This window comes from Brienomyrus brachyistius, chromosome 20 (assembly GCF_023856365.1).
Source record: "Brienomyrus brachyistius isolate T26 chromosome 20, BBRACH_0.4, whole genome shotgun sequence".
Taxonomy (NCBI): Eukaryota; Metazoa; Chordata; class Actinopteri; order Osteoglossiformes; family Mormyridae; genus Brienomyrus; species Brienomyrus brachyistius.
The window spans coordinates 6,856,880-6,878,936 of record NC_064552.1 but is presented as its reverse complement, the minus strand read 5'-3'; the positions used below and the strand labels follow the sequence as shown (position 1 = coordinate 6,878,936).

The window sequence follows — 22,057 nt, the reverse complement described above, 5'->3', positions numbered from 1 at the left end:
ACTACGGGAGCAAAGAGACACAAATGTGCAGCAGCACAGTACGTGAACTGTGTCTTGGATGTGTGTGGAGGGGGTTTTGGGGGACTTGGAGAAGTACCGCAGTTTATAACAGATACCCAGAAACTTTTTAGTATGTGGCTTCTTTCGAATCAATATTATTGCCCTGGCATTGTCTCTAACTACGGGAAATTAATTACATTTCCGTTATAGTGCACATCATCTGGTATAAAATCTGGTAGGTGAAAAGCAATATGCAAAGTTAGATGGCAACTGCATAATTTAGCATACATGCCTATAGCTTTCAGTACTAATATCATGCAAATAGCCTTCACAGACATGACAAAAACATCATATGACATAACACTCCTTTTGTAACCTTCTTTCAAAAACAAAAAGGCCTTACCTTTCTTTTATTTGTTGGGCAGACATACAAGTAGCTCAGCACAGTCTTTAATCCCACCTTGTCATTTACTTTTTCGTAGGTGGTCCCGTAGTCTGTTGACCTGCAAACAGTATTGGTTTAAACCATATTACCGCAGTGAAGCATTATGACAGTGAAGGTGAATCACACCGTAATTTATTCATAAGCAACATAGTCAGATATGATATGAGAGAAACATTTTTGAATTTGTTGAATCTTCCCCATAAACAAAAATGACCACAAAGCAGAGGCGGATTTAAAACATGTACGAATGCATGACATCGGTCCTTGATGTAACGTTTTAACTACCGATATGCAATGAAACAAAAATTACTATTAGAACAAAAAGATGAACTCATGTACTGGCAGCAAATTGCCTGTATGAGGCTGTATATTATGTGTGAACAATTTCTAAACTTCTATGTTGAAACAAAAAAAGAAAGAAAAAAAAACTGAAAAAAACAATTGCAGATTCTTTACATTTATTCATGGATACATGCCCATAAATATATAAATATCAATACATGCCCATCTACACCTTTATAGTACACGGTAACAGAAATACATGTGGGTGGGGAGCGTATAAACTCCCAATACCTCCAATAATAAACACAAAAAGGTTTATCTGTCCATGCTGTGAAAGGAATTTCACCCTTGACTTAAATTAATTCCTGGATTGATATCAGTTCCACCCAGTTTGGGTTTTTCCAGCTGCCAGGCTTCTGCTCACAAAGACACTAAATTGCCCTGGAATGAATATGTACATTTACGTGAACGCGTTTTGATGGACAGATTACCCATTTATTGTGTATTGTCTCTGTCATTGTTACACATTACCACACACCTCAGTCTTTAGGAGAATTCACAAAATATATCTCCGTACCGCATGCTGCTTCGCCAGAATATGAAATGAGCATCTGTGGTTGTGACATGGAAAATACATACACAGTAAGAAGTTTCCTGGTGTTTTCTATGCTTTTATTGTTAATGTATTGTTCTCCTTGCCTTAAAAAATCAGTCTTTCACATATTAATTGTAAATGGCAGGGGGCACTCTCCTTACATCCTCTGCAGTGTAATGGGGTGATAGACATTGGTCCTAATTTTCATTCAGTAATGAACATATATTGAAATCTAACAAGCTGTAGTTTAATTAAATAAAATCGTATCATCTTGCATAAAAAAATGGCATCTGATATTTCTATCGTGACAGAGTGGCAAAGGTTAAATAATCATTTATAGCTCTGACATCAATTCATGACTCAAGAATGGTATGGGAGTTGCTATGAAGTAATAATTCATGAATAATAGATGACTAATTTAAACTAAAATATTGCCTTTGCATGAATGTGCAGCAGCCTGTATTCCACAGATTAAATTATTCATTTGTGGAAATGAACTGATAACCAGCGTAATCAAAGAAATACTAAGTTTATGTGTCCTGGCAGTTAACCACTGCATCAATCTATCATTAGGTAATTTTATTCCAGCAGCTCAATAATGTGTCTATCATTACATGATTAAAAACCAGTTTCTCAAAAAGAAATTTTCAGTATAAATACACACCCATGCAGCAAACCATTTCAAGACCCAATCTAATTTAGGGAAAAGGAACAAAGGAAATGATTCGGGTTTTTAACTTTTCTCTCTCTCTCTCGCATACCCCACACTAGTGCAATGGATTTCTTTGAAATTACAATACAAATGGTCTCATCTCGGCTCATTCTTGAGTGCCTGTAAAATGGTCACAATGATTAGAAAGTATAATAACCAAGAGAAAGAGACTGCAAGAGAGTTCAATTTCCAAAGGATATTAAAAGAAAGTTAGGGAAGAAGCACAGACCAATCTTGATAACATATGGACCTGCGTAATACAATCCCTGAGGGTTGCTCCACATGGTTCACATTCATTGCTTTCTATAACGACGACAATAATCTGATATAACCAAATATGGCGACACAGTGAACCGGTGGGGTAATAAAGAAAGGCAGGCATGGCTATCAGCTTCTGTTTTTGATATTTAGCCGATTTTTCATGACGGTTGTTACTAAGAGAAAGGAATCCCGCTGAAGTGCGGCGTCAATGTTCAGCACGTATGGAAGCATTTTAAAAAACGTGCAGTAATTAAAAATAAGCATGGCGATATTTACAGAAGCATCTACAGGAAAACACTATGTAAGATTGTCATCAGAAGTGGCAACGTTGATGGAATAAACGAACTTCCCCTATAATTAAGGATTTTCCATCCCCCCTTCTGCTATGGAGAATCAGATTTTTATAGAAGTTTACAGAACCCTCAGAAAGTTCTGGTTTTAATAATAAATCAAAGGGTCTAATAATATAAATAATGGTTTTAATAATTATTTATGTCAATCAAATACCCAGATACATTTTGATTTATTTTTCAGTCTAAGAAATTTATTAAATATGAATTGCTTCTCTACAGTATGTATAGTTTTATTTTGCTTACGGTAATATTTTAATATACACCCCTGGGTACCCCACACATTTTTTTGTAAATAACACTGAAAAGCATCTAATAAAACATTTTAAAGCATGAAGACAGAGTACCAACTACTGTAGTATGAATATGTTAGACAATCTGCGCAAACAGTTTCAGAGCAACAGTAATTTCCAGTGCAATTTCTCAAGAATGAGAAGAACAGAGTGAAATAGCATTATGCATGGTGCAGTAGCCATTGCAATGATGTAAAATATTGAATTCAGTTCATAACAGCCTGAACAGGGACTACAAATCACATTAAGAACACTGCGAGACAATGACAGATTTAGAAAGGTGAAATGTCAAATGTCAGTGTATAAAATATTTAGGCTGTGAACTAAAGGAGGCCAATACATAAGACCAGAAGATAAGCAAATCTCAGACCTAATCACCACAGCCTCGTATGCGTAAATGGCAATCCCGAGGCATGCAGATTTAAAAATGACTTGGGGGGTCTATATGTTTTTTCAACAAAGCAAAATTCTCTGCAGGTAATAACAGCAAAAACACCTGAGGAGAGTCATTTGCATGCTGTCCCAGAAGTGTTTTTGTTTGATTTCCGCCTTGATTGGTCACATGCTATTCTAGCTGGTCTAGCAACTTGAAACTCTGGCCTGAAAGTCCACTGACCCTATTCTGCCAGCTCGTTGAAAACTTGTGGGCATGGCTGAGTGGGAGATCTATTCTAACTCACGCTGCATGGGGAAAACTTGGATATAGGCAGAGAAAAACAGAGAGACCGCAGTATTTACTTATAATCTGGACATTTTCAGTTCCATCTTATGATGCATTTCCTGGTACAGATTAGACATGCAGTAGCAAAGAGAAGTCATACTTTTCATATGACTTATGGGAAAATATTCTTAGTATATACAGTACATAGGAAAAAAAATATGACAGTTGCTTGTAAACAAATTCTGAAAAGATTTTTAAAAACTGCAAAAAAGACATGTGGGGTGAAAGGAAATGAAAATAAGCATTTTAAACCTTCAGTGTGGCTTGGCTTATCTAACCCACTATTCAGAAAACCCAGCAAGCAATAGTTTCTTATGGACAACACATGTTGAAGGCTTATTCCAATGAAGCCTATTAATCTATTGTTACTATTGCAGGACTAGCACAAGTGTCAGAGATATGAAAAGAGGTACAGTACACAGGTTGTATTTTCTTAAGATTATTTTCTCTTCTCACCAGAACACAACAGAATCTCATTTCCCCCCATTATTTTCCCTTAATTTTTGCAGCTCTTTTTGCGATCAATTCTGTATCAGATCCAGCTGTCTGCCGTGATACCCTTCAGGCAGCAGGTATGCGTTTCCCCAGTAGACTCACATGTCAAACCTATCGATCTCTTTCCACGCTGCCAGTCACCTGACACCACACAGGATAGCTGTTGCTGATTGGAGGAGAGGTACATCTTTCGCCACTGGCAGCTGACAAACTGCAGGTGTTTGACAAATTTGTAGCGGTTGTACTGTGGCCAATAGAGCTATTCCGACCAACTTAAATCTACACAAACGCCAATTATTTATGCTACTGGGGGGCTGCTTTCACTGCCAAGTGATGTCGTAGCTGACATTCAGTCTGCAGCTTGGCTATAGGACTCGACCTTCACGCAACGTATGCTGGGATACTCAAGCGTAACCTACTTGTATACTTAACATCTGCATGTGTGCATAGATACTCTCATGGTCCATAGAATCTCTTATGAATATTTCTGCTAACGTGACTGAATTCATTTAAGCTTATTTATAATTCAGAGCATTGCAGGTGTTGAAGGCAAACTGAGAAAGTGAGCCGGATTGCCTATGAAAAGCATGAAATGTATTTCCTTGTGTCTATACTCATCGCTTTCTGCTGTATCCTCTAATTTGATTCAGGATTTATCATTTATCCTTTCTGTGCAACCTTTTTACCCCGCAAAAGATTAAATTAATTACGTTAAGTATATTAATTACTTCACTTACGGCCGTTACTATCTAGTGGCGTGTCCATTTATAACAACTGAAATTTTCATTCAGCGATTTGAGAAGAAATTTCCGCAGCGAATGCTTGTTTTTAGGCCTGGATTACTTTAACAGATAAAAAGTGCTCCTGTTTACTCACAGTGTTGCCCAAGACCTGAGAAGCAGTGGGGCTCTGGCGGGGCACTTTGTTACGTCCCCTGGAGAACGGCCGGCTTCACATCCCTGAGCTGATACACTGAGCTAACGTACGCTTGGTAAAGCTGCCCAAGAGATGATTGAAGAGAGGCACCTGTCAGTCGTCATGTAAGAAACAAGGCATGACTGTCAGGATGCGTTAAGCGGCTAGTCAGTGTCACATACGGTCTACGGAGACCTGCTGCAGTCATAGCTTGTGTCCCTGGATAGCAGTGATGATGCCTAGGAAGGAAGTGCTGGATACATCCGTCAGCTCTGCAGGGCAACAAACTTTGACATAAAAAGAATGCTCTAAGAACAACTGCTTTAAAAATAAATTAAACAGACAGACAGACAGACAGACAGACAGACAGACAGACAGACAGACAGACAGATAGATAGATAGATAGATAGATAGATAGATAGATAGATAGATAGATAGATAGATAGATAGAACAAAAAATCTCTACACAAGGCTCCTCAGCATGATATACTTGAAATTTTATTATTTTTTTTTTCTCTTTGATTTGACTAAGTGTGCAACAGTACTTCATGGTCTTAACATGGATACTGTACACCACAATGTAGACTGAAGCATTCTAGAATATCACTATAGCGCATTCTAGCACACTGCACTCTACCGTGGAAAGGAGCTACGGCTGAAAGAAGAGTAGCCATATAGCAGATTTCATGTCATCTTCTTTGTTAACAAGGTTATATCTAACATGCAGCTCAGGTTGTACAGTTTATTGCATTCTCTGGTCATCTTAAGAAAAAAGGAAATACAAGGTCATTTATATTCATATTCATTCACATTTATTTGGGACAGTTCATTCAGGCCGGATCTTAAAAATGCGATAACTAGACATGAGTACTTCTTAGAAATGATACCAGTCTCAGTAGTTAATTCATTTTTTTCATGGATGAGCTACTCTTAGTGATATTGAATAGTTTGTTCTTAATCGTTATACCTGTGCAAGGGATTTCCCTAAATATTGACCGACAGTATGACAAGTTCAATGAGTCACAGGCATTTACAGTTTATTTCTGCATGACTAATCATTTTCAGATGTTAACTGGTCTCATTTTATATACATTTACATTTACAGTATTTGGCAGACGCCCTTAGCCAGAGCGACTTACATAAGTGCTTTGAGAATATATCTCAATGTTATTGATTCTTTAGCTAAATTGAATACACAGAAAGTTTTTCTATGGCTTTTTTAAGGAGAAGGAATGGTTATTTGAGTTTATGATGTTTACTTTGTGCTTGTAAAATGAGACAGAAGCTTCAGCCAGATAAAGGTTTTGCATACGTGCTTGTGTGTATTTACGAAGATGGCTATACTACGTGCATGTTTATTGGATTGCAAGTGACAATGTCTGATTCGGAACCAATTTACTGAACTTAAGCATGCAAACCAAACATAAGCCAAACTAATTTGTTCCTGCAAAGGAGGAGGGAAAAACCACACTATGCGAAGCCAGTTTGTTTACAAGGAATGATATCAGTTAAAAAGAAATCCTTACTGGCACCTAAAATAGAATCGAACAGAACTTTACTTGTTTTTCCAAAAAGTGTTTTCTTTTACAGCATTGATCTACTTCGGAAAGGTGTGTTTTTTCCATATTCATCTTTACATTAAATGCAGCAGAGAGTGTGGTCAGCTTTTTGCCATCATTTTTTTTTTTTATCATATTTTTTTTAATCATTTATTAACTTTATAGCTATTGTATATTATTAACTTATTACTAAATTCTTAAATATTTTATCATCTAAATTAAATGCAATGTTAATTTGTTAAGATCAAAGTAAAAATATTATGTAAGAAATAGGAGTTTTTTATTTTATTTTTTTACTGTAACAGGCAGGTCTTCAATGATTACTCAAATGTATTTGGCCTGATATTAAATGACATTTTCATCTGAAACATAACGAAATCATATATATTTAAGACATTTTTACATGAATATAAATCCTGTGCAATTTAGCTGATTCAGTCCATTTCCAAAATTAGTTATGTTTGTGTGTAATGTAATTCTGGATTCTTTAAATTATCTCATTCTGCAATAGGTATCGTTACGCTACTTAAAAGAAAACATGAGACACAACGAACAAAACACTTTCATTTTCTTGAAAGGGTCCCCTGTGCAAAATGCTTATACTTAAATTAAATTAGGGGCATTATAAGAGGACAAAATAACTATTGTGTTTTTGCAATGGATGGATGCCCGTTAGATCAGACACAAATGTGTTTTGAATTAGATGAATGTATTAATAAGACACAACATATTAAGAAGATTGAAAAAAAAGAAAACATGAATGCTACTTAATTCCTGCTTCCTCTTGCATTGGCAGGTACTTCAAAGGAAAGTAGTTAAATTGCAAATGAAGTGAAAGCTTGGGAAAGATCTGAATTAAGATTAAGTAAACTGGGAATGAAGAAAAACATTAGCGTCAAGACTGGGAGATCTGTCCATTGATATATCTGTGTTATGGGACATCGGCTCACACTTCACAATGCAGCGATATAATTAGTATTACTTATTAGCATTATTATTGTTTTCTGAGGAAACAGAATATATAATGCATAACATGTAAAATAAGTATAGTATAAAAACTGTAAAAAGATTTATAATGGAAGTATAATGCAATGCATACAGAGTGCAACTAGAAAAGATGCAGGAACGACAAAAATGTATTCCCTAGACATCTCCATCACCCCTCCCCCCATAAAATCCGCGCTCCTCCCACACCCCCTCTAAAATTTCTAGAAGTATTGGAGGGATCAACTAGAAAAGTGAAAGGCAATTAATATGTTTTTTACCCGAAAGCTCTGAGTGGTAGTCATGACACATACCTCTGAAACTGCACCTACGCATTTAGTGCATATCCCACTTACATGCCAATTTGCACAATCTTTCCACACCAATTCCCCATCCTATACGGACATCACCCCCCTCCCCTATCTAATCACTACTCCCTTCACATCCCCCAGCCTCCATCTCTAGCCCCCCCCCCCCCCCCCCCCGCCCCCCCACAGCAGACTTGGTAGGTATCTAATGTTTCATACACTCGGTGGGCAGTGGTTCGGCCACTATAAATTTCACTGAATGAAAATTCCACAGTAAACCGAAAATATCCACACAGGTCCGCCCAGGCATACCGTACACACACTTCCCAGCACTACAAAACATCTTTGAGAAATTAAATCGAGACAAATTGCATCCCATATTTGTCCAAAATGGGACAAAGTGTTTTATTTTTAAAATAGACACTACAGTATCTAGCAATGTGGATGGGTTAGGATTAAGATGGGTCAAAACTCTAATCCTCACATTTCCCAAAAGTCTTAATTGCACGAATGCACTGCTATGTTCCTTCACACTATAAAAAAAGGATCTTTTTTTATTTAAAGTGTATACTTGGGATTAGCTGCAATCAATAAGAGCAGTATTCATAATCAAAATCTTTTCAATTATTGGCTCTTTCGCTTACAGTATACCACTTACTTGTTCACAAACTAACACGGAATATTGGTGAATAACTGAGTGTGTCTTGGCTGACAGCTGAACGCACACTACGAAACATGGTTAAACATAGGTCATCACTCTCTTTTTGGTATATGCTGTACACAAACACACATAACTATACCAGACACCCTACCTCTCCCAGAGGTATCTGGGAGTCTTCCACAAATTAACAGCAGCTCCCTTATACCTGTGAATGATGCACAATGTTCCGGAAATCTGTTGCTCTGCTAGTCATTGGCGGTAAAATCAGACAGCAAAAGGTTGTACCGCCGCAGTCCTGCCCCACCTAACTGGCAAATTCTACTAGCATCTTCTAGCCTCGGTACCCTAACCCTCTCCCACCCAGGCTTGGATGGTGTCTAATTTTTTATGCAGTCATGCAATCCAGAGATTCCGAATGAATCTATGTAGCTTAACAGTGCTGTGGGAGTAGAATAAAGCTAGCAGAACGATCAGCATGTCAAGAAACAACACGAGAGCCAGAAAGACTGTAACTAGGGGAGAGTTTAAGATGATTGCCATGTCTGGGGAATTAAGTGACTAGTAGCAGAATTAGTTCTGTTGTGATGGAAATGAAACTCTTGATTGTCAGCTTTCAAGTGAGAACATGGTTATGCCTGTAGTCCAAGTGCTTCACGAGCAGTAAGCATTTCATTTAGGGTGTTTAACTCTTTTTGTGTATTGCCAGGAAGGGGCTTAGGGTGAAATGTGTTAAAATACAAGACAAATGATTAAAACTTTCTGGGCATACGCTATACTGAGAAAAGTAGTTGGACACACCTCTTGTTCATTGAATTTAGGTGTTTCATTCAGACCCATCGTCACAGTGTATAAAATCAAGTACCTAGGCATGCAGATAGGTTTACAAACATTTCTGAAAAAATGGTTCATTCTGAAGAGCTCAGTGACTTCAAAATGGTACACTCATAGGTTGCCATCAATATGTCAGTTTGTGAAATTTCTTCCCTGCTAGGGATTCCATGGCCAGTTGTATTATTGCAGAACGAAGTGTTTAAGGACAACAGAACCTCAGCCATAGAGTATCAGAGCACGTAAAATACAGTGTGGTCACTGAGCTGCATAGTACAGTATGTAAAAGTTGCCAACGCCCGGTTGACTCAATAACTGCAGGGTTTCAAACTCTCTCTGGCATTAACACCAGCACAAAAATGTGCGCTGTGAGCTTCATGGAACTGGCTTCCATGGCTGAGCAGCTACATGCAAGCCTCACACCACCAAGTGAATGCCAAGTGTTGGATGGAGTGGTACAGTACAAAACACACTGCCACTGAACTCTGAAGCAGTGGAAACAAAGGGATAATGGTATAAGGTTGTTTTTCAGGGGTTGGGCTACGCCCCTTAGTTCCAGTGAAGGGAACTCCTAATGTTTCAGCATACCAAGACATTTTGGGCAATTCTATACTTCCAACTTGGTGGGAACAGTTTGGGGAAGGCCCTTTTCTGTTCCAGCATGACTGTGCCCCAGTGCACAAAGCAAGGTCCATAAAGACATGGTTGGGTGAGTTTGGTGTGGAAGAACTTGACTGGCCCAGACAGAGTCCTGACCTCAACCCGATCGAACATCTTTGGAATGAACTAGAATGGAGATAGCAAACCAGACCTTCATGTCCTACATCACTGCCTGACTTCATAAATGACTTTCTGGATGAGTAGGCAAACATTCCCACAGACACACTCCAAAATCTTATGGAAAGCCTTCCCAGGAGAGTGGCAGCTGTTATACTGTAGCTGCTAAGGGGGGACCAACTCCATACTGATGCCTATGGATTTAGAATGGAAAGTTATAAAAGCTGCTGTAGGTGTAATGGACAGGTGTTCCAATACTTTTTGTCCATATAGTGTATAGTTTGTCCATATAGGGTACCATCATACCTTCTAAATATTATACCATGGTATTTTCACTGTATTTTAAAAAGCAATGTCATTCAGGTATTTTCTGATGTAATTTGCCAGGCTGAGGGGTTTGGGTATTTTCAAACAAAACTACCATAGTAGACGGCATATGTTGGCAGATGGCGGCCCGCGGGCCAGATCCGACCCACCTAGAAAAATATTTGGCTTCCTGAAAGAGGCTTCCCTTTTCATTTTTTGTTTAAGAAAATGTTAGATGGTGTCTTACAAAAGCTATCTGATATATATACAACTATTTAAGTAAAATAAATACACTGGTCGCTTATTGAGCACTGTTGCAAAAAACTGGCCCGCGGATTAAACAATTTGCCGTAACCTGGGATATGGTATTACCATAATGTCACTGAAGGAGCCATATTTGGTGAGTCACATGATGTGTCACATGGGTGTGGTGGAGGGTAAATGACCTGTTCACAGGTGTTCATTGATGGAGTGTATGTCAGCAGGAACTCTTCTGTTAACCATGTTATATGTATTGATTAGCTATACTTATTCACGTAAACATATTAGGCTCAGTGTTATAGGTGCACATTGGTGTGTTTTGTGAATGGAGGACAACAGAGAAGTTAAAGATGAAATAAATTAAGTTAATACTATTAATGAGTGAGTTTCCTCCATACATGAAAAGATGTGCATGGTGAAAACTGCATCTGCACTGTATCAGCTGCACAGTGGCACTGCTAATGGAGAAGTGTGCACTGCAACTACGCAAGCCAATAGCCGGCATCCCGCCACACGGTCGTGCCTCATCCACCTCCCTGAAATGAATATGCCTAAGGAGGAATGTCTGTATATATACACAGCTGTGGGGTCCAGGTTCCGAGTTCCTTTCTTTCCTCTTTTCTTTCCTCCATAAGCCTCAGTAATTGTCTGCACCGTTTTCTCTCACGTCTCCCGCGTCCTCCACACTGGTGGAGGATGTGGGTACATGGGGATGCTACAGCTGACCTGCAGGACCTTACTCACAGTGGGGAAGGTAGCCAGATTTCCAGTGTGCTTCCGATAATAATGAAGAGGTCCTTAAACTGCGACCAAGAGATCACCGCCGGACTTAGTCAGGCTGTAGCTTCAGGTACAGCAGCGCAGATGTTGCAGTGTTACGGTCAATCTGAAGGCAGTAGCCAGAGGGTTCCACAAGGATTCTATCAGACGTGGCAAAGAATCGCTTTTCTTCCCAAAAGTGAGCCAGCTGAGGTCATTTATGGGAGCCAGTCATGCAGGATTATGATTGGGGCAACTTCTGACAGCTGCTCCAAAACAAAAGTGCTGAAATTTTTGCAGTTGGCTGAAGTCCGTCATCTCAGCCAAGTTTCGCAGCCACTTGTATTTTGACCAGAGTGGCTGTAGTTTCTGGGCTCTGGGGGCTACAATATGACAATATAACGTATGACAATGTGTTTGTCGCATTACATACATGGGAAATCATTCAAGTAAGCTACACTTAAGAATTTTAACTTCAATTTTTAAATAAATGAATAAAAGTTTAAAATCTTCAGTTGGTTTAGTTATATTTGCATGAGGACTGAGTGCTTTTTAGGTCACTAAAGGAAAAGGCACTAGTGACATCAGCAGTGACCTGAAATGTAAAGATGAGTCAATACTTTGGACACTTCGATAATCACAGGACTCACTCTGAACTTAAGCCAGACTTCACATGTCTTTACAATAAATTCTCTCCACTGCTTAATATTATAGCCTTTTCTTCCTATCGAGTCTTATTCCGTAAGTGATTATAGGAGAATTTGTCATCCGAATCCTTCTTTGTACATAATTTATATGTCACAAAAACGAAAAGAGCAATGCTGTGTTTGCCTGTCATAAGACATGCATCAGTACTTGAAATCACTACACATGCAGTCTGCTTTTGAGGTCTCAGAGTTAGGATTCCTTGTGCTCAAATGCATAGAAACATAATCACCTTTTATATGTAGCCAACCAAGCCAGGGAATGGTTAGAACTTTACATTCTCTATGAAAAATGACACTTCTGGGCAGCAATTTTTGAATGTGCATAATTAAAGTATCCATCTAACTTATGCCTTAAAATGTTGACTCTTACCAAACCCATATTATATTAACAGATGAATGTTATAGACCTCACAGAGTGAAGATAAGGGAACTGTCAAAGGAGTTCCGGGTATAGCAACTTTATGCACAGCAGCTTTATGCACAGCAACTTTATGCACAGCAACTTTATGCATAGCAGCTTTATGCACAGTGGCTTTATGCACAGCAACTATATGCATAGCAGCTTTATGCACAGCAACTTTATGCATAGCAGCTTTATGCACAGAACCTTTATGCACAGCAACTTTATGCATAGCGGCTTTATACACAGCAGCTTTATGCACAGCAACTTTATGCACAGAAGCTGTATTGCATGCAACTCATAATACATCCTATGTATTGACATAAATGTTTAATTTGAAGTGTGACATAATTGCAGAACTTTAATGATTCCAGTGACAGACCTCTACTTGGCTGTCCATATACTACCCCCCCCCCCATTCTTTTAAAAAAGGCTACATTGGCTGTATATATAAAGCTCAGCAAGACACATAATAGCTGCATTTCTCATTTCTCTCTGAGGCACACAGAGGAAAATAAAAAGGCTACTTTTAGGGCAACCATTTCTGGGTAAAGTGAGGTATCCTGCACTTCCAGGGATCCTAATCTGCTTGTATTTTGCCGATTTTACATTCCTCATAAGTGCACATGTAAAAATACGTACAATCAGTATATACATCTTAAATTTATTTAATGTGTCCAGATGTGTCCATAAACTTGGAGCGTCTCAGGTGAAAACAGCAAAGGACGGCGCTACATGGAGTGCCTTTCACTCGGAACATGCTTTATTTGTCATGGTAACGGAGATCATGTAAGTGTGGAACTGACTACCTGCAACAGATAATAAATGATAATGTGGGTCTGTGGGGAAACAGGCAATTTACAGGCACCTGGACTTTGGTCTTGGGTACCTAAGATCAAAGAATGAAAAAAAAAAAAACATATATTCAAACATACGTAAAAGATAGTGTGGTGATCATACATCATGATCACCTGATTGTCCCAAGAAGGCTGGGCCCCCCACTCCCCCATTCATTTTTTATATGAATATTTTTATGTATATAATATTCCTTGACTGTGATGGGTTAGCACCTTGCCCTGCACCACTTCAAGACCTCTGTGACTCTGCCTAAGAAAGGCAGGCATGGAATATGGATGGATGAATGGATGGATGGATGGATGGATGGATGGATGGATGGATGGAATATTCCTTGCTAAAATCATTACACAGGATTTCAGTCCATACTTCTTCATTTGAATCAAGAGTACATCTCAAAGTGATGTTAAGGGAAATACGTTTGAAAACAAACTGTAAAGGCAACGCCTTCTTTTACATTATTATCTTTCTTCATGAACCACTTAATGATCAAATAGCACAGAACTACACAGCCTTTATTTCATTTATAGTATGTCTTTGAAAGTATGGCGCATCCATCCATCCATCCATTTTCCAAACCGCTTATCCTATTGAGTCGTGGGGGGTCCGGAGCCTATCCCGGAAGCAATGGGCACGAGGCAGGGAACAACCCAGGATGGGGGGCCAGCCCATCACAGGGCACACTCACACACCATTCACTCACACATACACACCTATGGACAATTTAGCGACTCCAATTAGCCTCAGCATGTTTTTGGACTGTGGGGGGAAACCGGAGTACCCGGAGGAAACCCCACGACGACATGGGGAGAACATGCAAACTCCACACACGTGTGACCCAGGCGGAGACTTGAACCCGGGTCCCAGAGGTGTGAGGCAACAGTGCTAACCACTGCACCACCATGCCGCCCCCAGTATGGCGCATTTACAAGCCAAATTAAACTGGCTGCTTTTGACGTGCTGAGGTAGCACCGGTCGTTTCAGTTCATGAAATCCCCATATTCAATAAATTAAACAATCCATTTATTAACATATAAGTGAAGCAATGATAAATGTCGACAAATCATCTGCCAAATATAATATTCAAGCAAGAGAGCAATTCAGTTTCTTGAAAACCCCTTTTCTTCCATATTTGTGCCTAACTGCCTGTAATAATAATACAGTAGTAAATATACAATGATAAATCTGTCTGTTCCATACAGATTTGGACCAGCTTTCAAATTTAACAAACAGATTTCAAGAGCAAACCTACTGAAGATAATTGGCATGTAGCGTAGTTTGCACCACCCACCTATCTAAGTTATAAAAATATGCAGAAATTACAATACACCGCATTACTGCTGTGAACAATAAAAACTGTTTTACCATTAGCTGGCTTGCAGAATATAGCTTCTAATAATTTTCATAAGATAGCAAAGACAGCCAAATACCTGTCAGAAATGCACTGGATTTAAGTGACAACACACACTGGGAAAATGTTCAAATGGCAGATGTTTATGAACTCCTTTGAGAAATCAGCTGTCTGAGAAAGATTTGGCCTTTTTTCAAAATTTCAAAACATCAATGTTGATTTAATTAAATATAAAATAAGTAACATTTCTAAGCATCACTATACTGTATAGCTGGTACAACAATGCAATTTGTGTGTTGCATATGAACAGTCATTCTTTGTAGTCAGAAATCATGTTCGAGTATCTTCCATGCCTGGTAATAAAATACTCCAAAGAATTACTTTTATTTTGCATACAGCATAATCACAACCAAAATATTTACTAAGGACAAAATACACAATATTGTCTTCCAGTGCCATTTTCTACTGATTTACAAAAATAAACTTCATCTCAGTTTAATAATTGTGCTTTTCATCTTCAGCAGAGTCCTAAGAAAAAACCATTTATAGCTTTAATGGGTCATAAAAATGAGGCAACATATCATGACCAGGGTGGAAAGGAAAAAGAAAAAAAGACATCAAATAGTTTTTGAATTAAGTCATTTGTACTATACTACTGACTGAATAAGACGTTTATTCACTCTTTGAATAATGATACAGCAGACAAGGAAACACGCAGGGTTCACAGGTGTACCTTGGTGGTCACAAACTCTCCAGGTGTCCAGTTAGATTACATAGGGCGATATGGTGAGATTAGATAGAACGACTGAGCTCTTTGGTCAGTAGTGAGTTTGGCATCAAACGAAAAATACATATGCAGAAAAAAACATCTGAAAGCCGGTATTTTTGATGGTATTCTGAGCGATTTTATCAAATAATTGGTCAAGTAACATATTCCACATATTAGAAATTACCATTTAACTTAGTACAGGGAATGTATTTAAGATATATTAACAATTTAGGAGGTGGAATGCTTATTATTATTATTATTTATTAACTGGTCATTCAAAATGAAAAAACTTAGTTATTCTTTGAAATACAAAGACTACCCAAAATATATTTTAGGAGGTCTAAAGAAAATATTGGTTGTGGAGGGTCTGAAGACTGCAGAACCATATCCAGGAGCAAAACGGTTTTTCACTTACATCCAGGCAGGTTCACATTCACGCGTTCACATGCCCCAGCTGGGTCCTCCAGGATAAAAGCCCAAACCTGTTATACCCATTGACCTGTAAAATACCACCCTGGCAATGAGCATGTTCTGCAAAATGATGCAACTCCTCTAAAAGAGTGGGGGTGGCAGGAAGCAAGATTCTCATTCCGACCCTCGTTTTCCTGCGGGAATTTCCCTCCACCTGCTTAATGAAACATTACCTTCAAAAAGCTATTCTCTGCCATTCAGTTAATATACCATCTACCTGCGGTGTACTGATTTAATATTCCGTCCTTTTACAAAAGAGGAGCAACAACTTCAAACTGGCATTTTTAAGGCTTGTTTTTACTTCGACTGCTTGGACTAATAAATGCCTGGAAGAGATTTTAACCTTAAAAAATAAACATAACTGATAAATATAGGGTTGTATACAATACAAGCAATACATAATGAGTATGTAATGTGGGTAATAAATCTATCATTTAGTATGTAGAATAATATTGTTCATTATGTTGTACACAGAAAGAATGCGATATCATTATGGTAGATTCTAAAATCTAGTGACACGGTATTGATTATGCATCTATCCCACATTATTTTGGTTCAAGTTTGTCTGTCCAGCAGAGGAATTGTGGAAAAATGCCTCTCAAATGCCTCTCTTTTTTTTTTTTTTTTTTGCTCAAAACAGAAATATATCTTCTTGAAAAAAGTCCTAAAATTACATTTCATTTTTGTATAATTTTGCCCATATTTATTTTGATGTGACATTTAGGTAATATTAAGTTTGGCTTCTAGTATTTGATTTAGTACTGGAAACTGCAGTCACAACAAAACAGTTGAGATGTGTAATAAAGGACCGACAGCTGTGGAATAGCTTAAAGCAAACCAGATTTGGTTTGGGATATGCAGCAACTGCAATATATTTTTTCCCAGCTCTCTCAGATATGCTGAATCCTGGAAAATACACATGGTTTATGTTCCAAACTATTATCCATCGCGTTTCAGTGTTGCCCATTTACCTGGACAAAGAACAATATGTTTGCTGAATCCAAACAGAATCAAGTTTACACATATTTTACTCTGCTGAGATTTGAACTGGTAACCTTCTGGTCTATTTCCTTGGCCAATTTGGAAAACAACAAGCCAACCTCAGACTTTGAACAATTTCTGTATGGCCTGCATACTCTAATTCGTTCAAAAAATATAAATTGCAGAGTGACTGATCTGTTTTCAGTGTTTAAGGTCACAGTGTCCATTAAAATCAGAAGCTTGACTTTGAAAATACATTCAGGTATCTCTAGTCCCATGACCTTTTGTAAAAGTCAACAGCTGCCTGCCATTTGGGCTTTAGCACAAACTGATTTTCTATAAAAAGAAGTTAAAACGGGTCCAAATCTTAATAAAATCATGCACTCAATTAACATAAGATGTGTGCTCAACTGGGAGGGCAGTTTATAGACAGTGCCCCATAGGAATGGCATAGTGGACTCATCTTTGGAAGGAGATTGTGCCTGGGAAATGCCTGTAAAGACATCAAATGACTAGAAAAATGGCAACTTTTGGGGAGGTGAATGGGGGAGGGTGGTTATTTCCCAGTGATTGCAGTCATGATCTGGTCAGTCATGTCATGCCTCAGTATTCATTCAATATCAAATGTATTAGTACACAACATGTCCCTGGACACATCTAATCCAGAGAGTGTGAGAAATTACAATTGATGTCATGAGAGTGTTTGATGGAAGCTCAGCTGCGAGTGTCTCCCTCCCAGGATGTGGGGGCTTGCCTTTGACAATGATTGTGGAAATGTACACTGGGCCCCTTCAGCAGAGAGACCCTCTCTGCCTCTTCATTTGCACCGGTTTTGGGCACAGAGCTGGGCCTGCAGCCCTTGTATTCCAACGCCACGTTATTAAACACGGTTATCTGTCAGGGACCTCTTACAAGCAGAACTCAAAAGCAGATAAGAAGCATCCTTTTCTAACATACTAGAATTTATGGTTGTGTCAACAAAGAGCTTAGTCTCTTAAGATTCCTTATCTCAAACTAAAATGTTTTCCCGCTTGTAACATATCTGAAGTGAAAATAGCCACATACAGGAAACAGGTACTGATGATAGATAGCACTCATGTTAAACCCTAAACATGTGTTCAAAATAATTCTAAAAATAAACTTGCTTTCATGTTGCTATGTGCTGTGTTCCATGAACCAAATGGAACCCATTTTCAGGGTTGGATGCTCCAGGAGGGGATGCAAAACTATGACAACAGGAAGCACCAGCAGTTAATGAGCTCTAGTGGCTATGTAAATGTTATCCATTAACTCTTATGCTCTATTTTGTTTGTGTTTATGTTTAGCATTAAGTCCAACTCCTTAATTAGATGTGCCATTTCAGGTTTAACTACTTTGGTTTCTTATACTTAGCTTATTTGATTAGTTTGGCTTGTTTTTGTGGATAGCAGTTATTTAGGTTACTTTGGCTGTGTCCAAATCCAGAGGATGCATCCTTCTAAAGCTGTATTCGAATTCTGAAGTATATTTGACGGAATGCATCACAGCAGTGAGACTAGGCTGACCCATTTCGTAGGCTCCTTCAAAGAAATGCGCCATTCTTTTGCTAAGTTGCGAAGGACGTGCACGATGGACCCTCCGCAGCCCAAAACATCCCAACATTCATGGCGCAGAATTAATGTGGGTGTGTCCCGGTTAGGCAATAGGAACGAGGCTTGATGACTCAAGGGTAAGGGCAGGAGGAGCTGGTGAGGCAAATAGGAAACTATCTGTAGGCCAAACCGTCCCATTTGTCAACTCTTTCTGTTCAACCTTTAAAGAATGCAGCCTACAAAGGCTACACCTGCGTAGACCACGTCCTTCGAAGGATGCAGCCCCTGAATTCTGACACAGCCTTTGTTCCCGAGTGGTGTGCTTCCCTTTGCACTAGACACAGTCTGTTTCGATCCCCGTCTTCCACCTGTTAAAGGTGTTTGTCACGGGCAGGAAACCTAGCAGTCTTTTGGCATGTGTCGACCTGGCTTGGGATTCTTGTTAGCATGCTTCTGTTTGTAGGCCAGTGCCCCCCGTCGTTTCCTCTCTGTCCGGCTTGGCGCGACATAAATCACAATGCATATTAAGTTCTACTAACAGCGACCTGCATATGCCACACCATACAGCGTGCATGCTGTAGTAATAAGAGCGAACCATAATCATTTGCCAAATCTAACGCATCTGGCGTGACACTCACACATTTAGACACTCATGCTCATGCAAGAAATCTTATGTAAAATCTATATTTTTCCATTATCAACCAAAAACTAGCTACCTCAAAAGCACTGGGCGAGTGTCCAAACCTTGCAGTCTATTTGCAAGATATCAGAACACTTACGTAGATTTAAATGTGCATGCAGACTTGTCTCGAATTGAAAATTTCACTTCAGTCAGCTGACCAAAGTTGGCAATCCTGATAATCAAGCAGTGATCTGAACTCAAAGACAGGAATGGAATCTTTCTCAAACTAACCTAGAGAGAAATGAAGGCAAAGGTAACAATCGTGATATAGTAGAAAATTCAGAGCAAAATGAAGTAACTGAGATCTCACATGTAAAATGTCATCACTGTTAGAAACTTTTGAGGAAAAAACAACACATACAGTTAGTGAAAAGTCTTTATAATGAGTAAGCAGTTGCAATATTAAATTACCTGAAACTGAATCTGTTGTTTCAGCACTCTTGCTAATATTGTGAATTATTACCCTACAGTATATTATCCAAAATAATTATTTTCATATCATCATCTAGCGTTATTGTACTTTCGCAAACCACAGGTTTTCCCTTTTTCAGCTCTTTTAAAAATACATACTTGGCTCCGCAAATGTCTTACAAAAATTTAAGCAAAATAAATCTTTCATGGATTCATGTGTTAAATTAGTAATGCTTGTTCAGGTTTTATGCACATATATTTCAGGAGACATTAAAGGTTGTGGAGCAGATGCAGAGAAAAAATGGTAATAATGGTAAATATTCAGTTCTGTAATTTAAAATAAAAAATCTTTCTTTTAGTTTACCTTATGTTATATCAGTAATGTGATTGCGTCTAATCTCTTGAAAGCTAGGGTCTATATCAGTAAAAGGTAAAGGAAAGCACATACATTCTGCATTAGCATAGATTCTCCATGAAATAAAAGTATTTTACCTATATATGGCCATATTTTGCATTCAAATTCTACTCATTTAATTGTTGTAAGATACCACAAATAAAAATAGTAAGCTGACTAGCCTGAATGTTTGATACCTAAACACACCTGTACAAAAATGTATATAATGGAAATGGTTACTTGAGAAGCGTCATTTGTCATGTATGATCAGGTTTATTGAGAGAGATCAAAGCATAGTCCTCTGATTTATTTCTTCCATTAATCATCATTATACTTCTGATGACCAATCCGTAAAATGCCATAAAATGCCCACAACTATGGTGATAAATAAAATAGATGTAATATAGTGTGATGTCAGTGTAATGAGACGCGGTGCCTGTAATGACTGGCATTAGTGAGAATTTAATTCATTGACTATACAGCCTCTTGAACCTTTCGGTTCTGCTAAACAACAGGAGTGGGATCAGTGGATCCAGAGATTTGTGCACTTGACTCATAACAACCTGCAAGCATCACCTGAGGAAAACCAGGTGATTATATTCATTTATTATATGTGGGATGAAGCTTAGGATTATTGCTAACTGAGCAGTACAAGGCCAGGAAACAAGGTTGGACAAATTCTTCATACCAATGAACAACGTAATATATGAGCGAGGCTTAATCACCACGTGCAAACAGCTGAACGAAACACTTAATCCGTTCGTCACTGCTTTGTATACACTTGCTGAAAACTACAAATACGGTCAGTCACATGATGACCGTATAGTACTGGGTCTGAGAAACACTGTGCTTTTGGAAAAGCAGAAATTTGACAAAGATCTGATGTTGACGCCTATTGTGCTTTTTGTTGGGATCAGGTGGTGCTACACTTATTGTGCTACGAGTAGCTACACAAACACAATATAGTAGCAAAAGGACGGCCACAGAGTATTTCTAAATATAGTGAAAAATCTACCTAGCGCACTGCGGGCCTCGACAAGTTACTTCCAAACTGCAGCTTTTGTTCAGAGTTGACAGCATCAGTATTCAAGACTGAAATAGACTTACCGAAAGCTTTGCCGTGCTATCTGGCTCAAGCCAAATATCATACCCATCTCTTTTCACACATGGTGCAAAGTCCATCTTTTAGGGAAATGAAAGGAGAACTTAGAGTTTATGCAGTGGATGGGCTTCATCAGCAAAACAGCACCGTCTTGTGCTCAGGGATGGTGGTTGTGCCTAAGAACTTTGGCAGTATGTGCAAGATGAATGGGGCTGTGCAAAGAGAGAAATATATCTTATCTTCAGTCAAGCAAACTCTTGGTTTGCTGGCAAGCAAACAGATACTTAGCAATCTAGGTGCCAACATGGGCTTTTGGCAGATACCGTTAACAGAGGAGTCTGCAAACTACACCATGTTACTCACCAAGTTCGACTAACAAGTTTTCAACCATCTACTGTTCGGAATTACTGCAGCCCCAGAACACATCCAATGCAGGATAGTGACAGAGGTGACTGATAGCCTGGAACATATGTGTAACGAGGACAACATTATTGTCTGGGGGAGAACTCAAGATGCACGGTTAGACATCATGTTGGGAAAAATGTGAAAGGTCAGCACCACAGCCAAACTGGAAAGGTACAAGTTCATTTGATATGAGGTCAGTTCCCTGGGTCATCAGAAGACACACAGCCAGATACAGGAAGTTTATTGGGCATGCTCAGTCAGTAAGGGTGCTTAATTTCTAACTTGGAAAAAAAAAACAATGCAGAAAGACTTAAGAAGAATCCAAGAAGAATCACTGGTACCAGTGAGCCAAGCAAAGAAGCTTTTGATCATTATAACAAGAGCTTTAGTCCTCACCAATCCTTACACTGTGTGGCCCAAGCAAAGACCTCAAAATCCCTGCCAAT

At 38.7% G+C, this 22,057-nt stretch overlaps 1 protein-coding gene across 1 annotated transcript in view; it reads right to left on the bottom strand.

The window, feature by feature from the left end:
* sorcs3 (sortilin related VPS10 domain containing receptor 3) overlaps positions 1-22,057 on the bottom strand; it is a 164,348-nt gene that overhangs the window by 73,378 nt on the left and 68,913 nt on the right. Inside the window, exon 3 of the mRNA XM_048987200.1 lies at positions 404-503. Within this exon, the coding sequence (XP_048843157.1) occupies positions 404-503 (100 nt within the window). The remainder of the gene's footprint in view (positions 1-403; positions 504-22,057) is intronic.